Genomic DNA, 8,547 nt, shown 5'->3' with positions numbered 1-8,547 from the left:
ACCGTGGAAAGGGATGACTATGGATGTGTTAAGTTTGTTGCCATGCAGTGCGAGGTTCTGATATTCGATGAGAAACCCTCGTTTAGTGAGTTGCTTGCAAGGGCTCGGGAGGAGCTACATTGTCATGGAGATGATGACATCACAGTCGAGGGCATACTTCACCTAGGTTCCCCTCGCAACATTCAAAGGAAGATGGTCCCAATTCGGTGTGCAGGCTAGTGGGAAAAATATGTGAGAACGGTTATGAACGGTCATTCCCCAAGTGTTGAAGTGGTTGTTCGTCGGGTGTTAGTTGATCCAAATCCTCATCGGTTTTCTCGACCAATGGGTCAACGGGCACACTTCGATCCTCCCATCCCAGAACTTGTTATGGACGTGGAGGTTGCACCTACGATTCCTGATGCTGAATCTGCCCCCAATGAAGTAGTTGGAGATGTTTTTTGGATTGTTGATGATGTGGCAGACTCTCCTAATGAGTTCTTTTTCACACAGAATGATCCAAGTAAGTGTATTATCAGTTTCTATTGTTGGGAGCTAACCTCCTTTGTTCCATTAATTTGTTCTTTACTCATATTTGTACTTAATGTCGCAGGAGACATTCCAGAAAATGTGGATGTGCCTCTAGTTGCTGCGCAAGTGCAATGTGGAGATGGATTGCGTGGCTCCAATAGTGTTGAAATTATGAATGATGAAGATGCATATGAGATGGGAGTGGATCTTGATTCTGATGATGATCGCCCTGCTGGAGAGATGACAGAGAGTGATATTGAGATGTTCAGGCGTATCTTCCTCAGACGCCGTGATCCGATAGTTCACGAGTTTAGCGATCTTTCTCTTTCCGATCAGACGTTTGTAGAAGGACGTGATGATGAGCTCCTAGAAGCTCCTGAGGCTGGTCCTAGTATGGTTATTGAGGAGGGAAGGGTATTTAAGGACCTTCCTGCATTGAATAGGTGGTTGCAGGCGTTTGCGGTGATACGGAAGAGACCTTACAAAGTCTTGCATGCATATGCGGAGCGCCGTTACACAGTTGTGTATGACAAGGAACGGTGGCCATGGAGGGTTTGTGCAAGGAAGCAAAATATCACTGGGAAGTACAAGATGACAAAAGTTGTTAGTCCACACAATTGTGCTGACCATGAGCTTACAGTGAGACATCGGCAGTTAATATCTACCCTAATTGTCAAGCGGATGATGGGAATATTGAAGGAACAACCCAATATGAAAGTTAGAATAATTATCAGAACCGTTGAGGAGATTTATGAAGGTTATGTGATAACTTATGGTAAAGCTTGGAGGGCTAAGCAGTGAGCGTGGAAGATGATATATGAGGATTGGGAGTCTGGGTATGAGCAGCTGTCAGTGCTTTTCAATGCAATAAAAGCAGTGAATCCAGGCATGCATTATGAGTACATCCCCAAACCAAATGCTTGGAAGGATGGGAGGCAGATATTCGGGCGTGCGTTCTGGTGCTTCCCTCAGTGTGTGGAAGCCTTTAGACACTATCGTCCCGTGTTCATCAATAATGGTACGTTTTTTATTAGCAAATACAAGGGCACACTTCTTATTGGTTTAGTGACTTAGTGACTTCTGGAAATTTGTTGTAGGGCCGTACGCTCCAAAGGTCGGTTAGAGATATTGAGCATTTCCGTCCTAGAGTTATGGACCCCGAGACGCGAAGTTTTCTAGACGTAAGACTCAAATTATTCTTTCAAATACTTTGTTAATACGTTACATTCTTGCATTTAACTAGTTTTTTCACAACAGCGACTGTCAAGTCGGCTTCGCCGTGCGGTTGCTTGTTGTGGTTGCAGGACTACCACGACGCGAGATGTGCACGTTCTATCCCCACGCGAAGGAGGCGTTAGTTTGTCTAGGCAAGGTCCCTCAGGGTCGAAAGCAATTGCGTCCGAGGATGAGGATGACGACGACGACCAGAGGCCCGAGGAGCTTGGCCCGTCTCAGCTCCACGACGCTCCCTTGACTCAGCCTACACAGGTTGTAGGCACTAGACTATGCCGCCCACGTTCTCCTTACACTCTAGGCACCGACGCTCTTGGTCACAAGGGTAAGGGTAAGACTAGGAGGCAGTGAGGGTACTTATTGCGAACTTTGTGGTATATGGACTTTGTGTTATATGGACTATTTGTGTATATGGATTTTCATTCTGAACTATTGTGAATTTTATTATGAATGTGCCATATGCTTGTATGTTTGTATTTATATTAACTATTCATCTCGTAATTTTGTATGGATTGCATTAAAAAGTAGGGGAAATTCTACCGAAATTTCACTAACAAGTACCCTTTTTATTTTTTGCGGAAATTTCACTATAGAATATAACTTCGAAGTGCATTACGTCGCAAAATAAACATAGGTCGTCTACCACTTGCATACCCATACTTAAAGTGCATCATTACATGACAACATAATAAAAATCTCACAGTAGAAAATATTGTTCATAAATAAACCATAGAATTAGAAACTAATTATGACTACTGAGTGCAACGAGGCCACTTTCCCTTCCTCAAAGCATCGGGATCCTCCTCAATCGCTGCTTTCGCTCGGCGTGCATGCTCAAGCTTCTTCTCCCTCTCCTCCCTGTTCGCAGCAACACGCCTCCTTTCCTCCTCTTCCTTGTGCTCCTTTTCTGCAGCCTCCTCTCTCAGTCTTTTCTCCAACATCTCCTTCCTCTCTGCATCCCAGCGCAACATATACTCCATCATCCTCCTTATCTTCAAGATTGATCCCAGTGTCGATCCACTGCTCAAAATCACATAGCGGTGGAGGGGTCTACAACAAATGCAATTGTTAGAAAAAAAATATGGATAATAATTATAAGATAACAACAATTCCTTACCAACTTGTTAATGCGGCGCTGACGAAGTGTAGGTTCAAACGTAAAGTTGGAACACATCCAATACCTCTGCCTATACGTGTCATGTTCATCGGACTTGGCTACCTTGCAAGGATCGCCGCAAAAGCACATAGGCACTGGAACACCACTAGGCAGAGGTAATGGATTGAAGGCATATCCGGTCAGCTTGGCACCATAACTACAATTTAGTTTATTTCGTTATAAGAACCAAACACACTTAACAATAAACCTACAATTAAGGTTTTTCATTTGATCCACAACAATGAGCATATAACATAACTATGTGCGCTGGGGTTACCTGGGTTTCCTAGCTTTTCCACGCCTCGGCATCCTACAATTGCATGAAACCCTAAGTTAAAAAATGCAACTAATATATAACGAATCGATGTGAAAAAAAAGCTACAAGAGAGAGAGGATACCTTGCTCTTCAAGATCCACGGATCAAATGAAAGTTTCCTAAGCTAAAATGTCGATTCGTAGTATAGGGCGAAGTAGGGAGAGTAAAAACTCGAGAGAGAAGGATGAGGAGGAAGGTTCGACCAGGAAGAAGGGGCGGGGGGGGGGGGGGTTTATGTAGGGAGGCTTGGCGCCAGGCAGCATGGCGCCAAGCCTTGGCGTCAGGATCTATGGCGCCTCCTGGCGCCAAGCATCCGCCACGTTAGCTGCCCGGTCAACGGCGACCATGGAGATCTTGGCGTCAGGATGGCTGGTGCTAAGACGTTGTAGAGTCCATTTTTAAAATTGGTTCCACTGTAAACCTATTTGGGAAAATTGTGAAAAATTTTCGCAAAAAAGGTTAAAATAAAAAAAAACGGTGCTGCAGTCGTGTCCCGCCTGGGCCTGGACCCAACCATGTAACCAAACCAACCCCCCGGGTGCGTCCCCAAAACAGAAAAAAAAGACCTTGCTAAAAAAACAATAAAAAAAAACCACACCGCAACCTGGCCGCCGCCCTCCGCCGGCGCCGGCTAGGCCCTCCACTGGGGCTAGGCCTACCCGCCTCTTCCAGGGCAACCGATTTGGCCGTGCCGCTCGCGCAGGCCTCTCACTACCTGGTGGCGCCGCGCAAGCTCACTCCGGTGGCACGGTGCCCTGCTTCTCCGGTCGCGTCGTCCCGCCTGTGGTATGGTTCTTTTTGGTTGTTGGATCAGCGTTCCCGTTCCGCGTTTCATGATTTGATTTACCTCTACAGATTGGAGTAAATAGGTCGTTTCTGTTGAATTTTTGTGTCATTAGGCCTCTGTATCTCCGGATTGTAGAGATTGGGGATAAGTTGTATTCAGGGACTGTGTTCATGTACTGTTCGAATCGCAATGTTACTCATAGCAGTTTGCCTTAAACAAACGATCTCGTTGGGATCACTAGGTTAATTTCGTCCATCCTTCTGTTGGAATGCTTACACACAAAGTATAGATGTTGAATATTTCTCCCTGTAATCTCTGTGAATGCCTTTTTCTTATCTTGCACTTTAGTGTAAGGGGGTGTCTGGGCTAAACTTTAGCCCCTGTCACATCGAATGTTTGGACACTAATTAGGAGTATTAAACATAGCTAATTACAAAACCAATTTCACAACCCCTAGGCTAAATCGCGAGACGAATCCTTTAAGTCTAATTAGTCCATGATTTGACAATATGGTGCTACAGTAAATATTCACTAATGATGGATTAATTAGGCTTAATAGATTCGTCTCGCAATTTAGCCTAGGGGTTCTGCAATTAGTTTTGTAATTAGCTCATGTTTAGTCATCCTAATTAGCATCCGAATATTCGATGTGACACGGACTAAACTTTAGCTCCAGGATCCAAACACCCCCTAAATGGTGGAATTCACCAAGCTGATGGTAGAATTCACTTAGGGACTCATGCTTCCCTAAGTGCTGGGTTGATGTGAATCGTGGAATAGGAGCAGTCAGTCATGGATAAATTGGAGAAGTTCCAACTGGATTGATTGAATATTGCAGATTCCGTTTAAGATAAGTATCACACTGCTAATTAGTTGGAGAAGTTGAAGCTTTGCTAGTTTGCTGCTCTTTTTCTCGACCTCATTATTAGAACATCTTTGCTTCGCAGCTGATATTTATTTCTGTAGCCAGATGCATGTTACATGTACAAATGCTATGACTTGTGGAACCATTTACCTTTTATATACAGATTATTATCTCCAAAGTAGTTGACCGAGGCCTTCAACAACTGTTTCTTTTGTTGTTCACCCAATAAAAGATGATGTTTATGACAATATCTGTAATCTATAATTAAAGTAAAATGCTTCAGAAATGTTGTACAAGAACCTGACGTAGAGTTTTTTTACAACATGAGTGAAAAATATTGTGCTATAATTGGGCAGTTCTTCGAAACCATTAGTACTACTGGAGTAGCTGCAAACCAGTTATGAATCTGGTCCCAGAAAAGGCATTTACAAAGCGCATAATGCATAATAATTGTCTACCTTCCAAGGAAGATATACCACACTCTGTTGGCATATAACAGTGCATTTTATTCACATATTTTACAAGTATGAAGAGTCAAAACACATTTGGTCCTGGTTTATTGTGTTAATTTTCCAATCCCTGGATCTGACTAAACTTTTTGTTCTTTTAAGTACTCTATGTTGCTGGAAAACAAGATTAGTGGTGGTCCAAGAAAACATGCTTAATTCAGTCTTACTTCAAACAGTTTTTCACATCTTAGAATAGTATAGCTTTTCATATTAGTATAATACAACTTCTTTACCATGTCTTGTTTACCAATCTAATATTCTTACAAACTTCAACATATTTTTGCCCAGGGATTTGGCATCTACCAACACACAGTTACCAGCAATACTACTGTTTTCTCCGAGCAGCTTTGGTTTAGCAGTCGCGGGTTCTGGATTAGAATAAGGAAATCTAGAGGTGAAAACCCTCCATTGCATATAGACATTTCAAATATTTTATCTATACCTTGATGGAAATATCTGCAGAATGTAAGATGCAAACAGTCCTATCTTCCTTATTTACCCTGGATTCCCCTGCCATTTGACCGCAGCAAGTTTACTTACTGCATAGCATTTCCCATTCATTTGGAATGGATCCTCGTCCTCCTAGTGGGTTTTCAAATTGTAAGAGTTACCCAAATGGACCACCAGGAATGCCCAATCCTGCGAACTTCCATCAACCTCAGTTTCCACAGCATGTCTCATTTTCCCATCCATCGTATGCCATGAGTGTTCCACACCAGCAATTCCCCCAGCAACACCTATACCCACCAAATATCCAGTATGTTGTTGTTCAGCCACAATATGCTCCATTCTCACTGCACCAACCACCACCTCAACCTGCTGGGGCAATGTCAGCACCACCGCCTCCAACAACTGGAACTATGCCACTACCTGCACTACCACTTCAACCTCCACCTGCTGGAGTTGTGCCATTTATGTCTGTGTCATACTCGGGGACCCCACATTCTGTAACTGTTCCAGATGTTCAAGACACTGTTAGTGTAGACAATGATGAGAATGCTGAACCTGAAAGAACTGCTAGGAGACTGAACTGGTCAGAAGTGGAGGACTTAAGACTGGTAAGATTTTTTAATCAGTTCATGATGTTTGGGCCCTGTCTCTGTTTTTTCTTACATATTTGTGTGGAACTGCAGATTCATGCTTGGTTGAATACTTCCAAGCCAAATGGTTCCAAGAAGAATGATGCACATTGGGGAAATGTTGCTAAGCTGTACAATAGCAGCACTCCAAAAGATCGGAGAAGGGCACGGAATCAATTGAAACTCCACTGGCATAAGATTAACAAGAAAACTTCCCACTTCTATGACTGTTGGTGCCGAGTTGAGGAGAAATATTCCAGTCTGCAGTCTGGCAAATTGAAACAGATGGACAAAACATGGTCAAAGTATGATGAGGAAGCAAGGGCAATGTACCTTGAGGAAGCAAAACATCGTTTCACTTTGAGCCATCTTTGGAAAGCTGTCTGGGACCAACCCAAGTGGAAAAATTATATCTCTTCATTATACTCCAAGGGTACCAAATTGTCTGAATCTGGGGACGGCACATCATCCTCTGAGGATGCCAGTGATACATCTGAAAAAGAAATGGATGAACAAGAAAGCATGCCTGCAAAAAAGAAATGGGAAGGTGAATGCAAGGTTGCCTCTCCTCCATTAGAGTTGCAACAAGATATTCGAAGCTCAGTGGATCCTCAAAACATGTTTGAGAAGAATCCTTTGATGGCAGACACTTCAAGGATACATGAGTTTCAGCATGGAAAGGAGAAACTGATGCCCGACACTTCAAGATTCAATGAATTTCACAATGAGAATGCAGTTAGGGACAATATGCCTGAAAAGGAAAGACATCCACAAGGTTGCAATACAAGCACCGTGAGAAATAGTGCTCCTGAAAAAGAAACACGTCAACAAGGTTCCAAGATGGCAAAGTCCAAGAGGAAACGTAAAGGGAACGGATCAATTCCTTCCTCAGAGGTGCAGGAAGACATTAAACGTGCAATGGATCTGCAGAACATGCTTCAGAAGGATCGTGAGAAGATGTCAGAGGTACAACTCCGTCTCTCAAAAGAAAAGCTTGAGTTAGCAAGACTAAAGCAGCAGGAAGCGAAGGACAAAAAAGAAACAACACTCTATGAGAAGTACACCGAGCTATTGATGGCTGACACTCAGCGGTTCAACGATTTTCAGAATGAAGAGCATAAAAAGGCAGTGAAGCGCATGGGAGAGATGCTATTCGGTAAAGATGGCATGTAATTTTTTTGTAGCAGGCTCCTCTGCATGTAATGAATGTCTGAAACGTACCTTAGGTGGTTATACTCTGTTGGTTTCGTTGAGAACATTTACTAATTCGCTATCCTGAGAACCTGTCTCCTTGGTTAATATTTTCTGATTTTACTTTCCGAAGACTTTTTACTGATGGTACTGGGAGAACATCATCAGTTTCTTTACGAATCTATTTATGCCATGTACAACTTTGACACCTACAACAGTACACGTTCACTTGAAGAAAAATGGATATGATTGCTTCTGGTAATGTTCACAGGTCTAGCTGTTTCTTCAGCTGTACTGAGAACAAACAAATCCACGAGAGACGAGACATTTGAGAAAAAAAAGAGCAAAAATATGGTTACAAAGATATTAGTTACAAAGAATATGCGTGGTTCTTGTTAGTAAATTCAGCTGTATATCCTGGATAATCTTAAAGCAGCATGGGTGATTCTGCCTTCCTGAGTCACGAACAGAAAGCTTCACCGCCCTTAAATCAATCCTGCAGTCTCCATTCAAAACTCTATGCTGCTAAAAAAAATGTGCGATGGCTTTTATGATTATGACATTTTTCTGACTTTACATCTGTACCGAAAGTTTCATACCATGAATGCTGACATTGGTGGTGAAAGACCCATGGAAATTCAACAATGCAACTCCTTTGGAAATGTTCCACTGCATGAATGAGCTCCTACCATGTCTTAACTGCGAATTTGAAAGATTTTCCAAAGAGCTTTATACAAGCATGCCTTCTTTATTTTACAGTGAGTTTTGTCCAAGCATGCCTACTTTATTTCCCAAACGCCTCCCAAATCAACCTACCACCCCTACAGACGTAGAATTAGTGAGAGTAGTAGTTCAGTTTGACATCAACTCATCTAGGGTTATGTTGCATTGATCAAAATAT

At 42.7% G+C, this 8,547-nt stretch overlaps 1 protein-coding gene across 1 annotated transcript; it reads left to right on the top strand.

Annotated features, from left to right (window-relative positions):
* Positions 1–3,767: 3,767 nt before the first annotated feature.
* Positions 3,768–7,728, top strand: LOC117845382 (uncharacterized). Its single transcript, XM_034726407.2, has 3 exons — positions 3,768–4,001; positions 5,665–6,434; positions 6,510–7,728. The coding sequence occupies exons 2-3, from the start codon at positions 5,943–5,945 to the stop codon at positions 7,626–7,628; spliced, it is 1,611 nt and encodes a 536-aa protein (XP_034582298.1). The 5' UTR covers positions 3,768–4,001; positions 5,665–5,942; the 3' UTR covers positions 7,629–7,728.
* The last annotated feature ends 819 nt before the right edge of the window (positions 7,729–8,547 follow it).

The sequence above is a fragment of the Setaria viridis genome, chromosome 2, assembly GCF_005286985.2.
Source record: "Setaria viridis chromosome 2, Setaria_viridis_v4.0, whole genome shotgun sequence".
Lineage (NCBI taxonomy): Eukaryota > Viridiplantae > Streptophyta > Magnoliopsida > Poales > Poaceae > Setaria > Setaria viridis.
This window is presented reverse-complemented; position numbering and strand designations above follow the sequence as displayed.

What these genes read in the sequence shown, in the direction of transcription:
- LOC117845382 (XM_034726407.2), top strand. Translation starts at nt 5,943, where the DNA reads ATGGATCCTCGTCCTCCTAGTGGGTTTTCAAATTGTAAGAGTTACCCA. An exon ending in AAGTGGAGGACTTAAGACTG is followed by an intron (nt 6,435 to 6,509) that starts GTAAGATTTTTT and finishes GTGGAACTGCAG; the next exon opens with ATTCATGCTTGGTTGAATAC.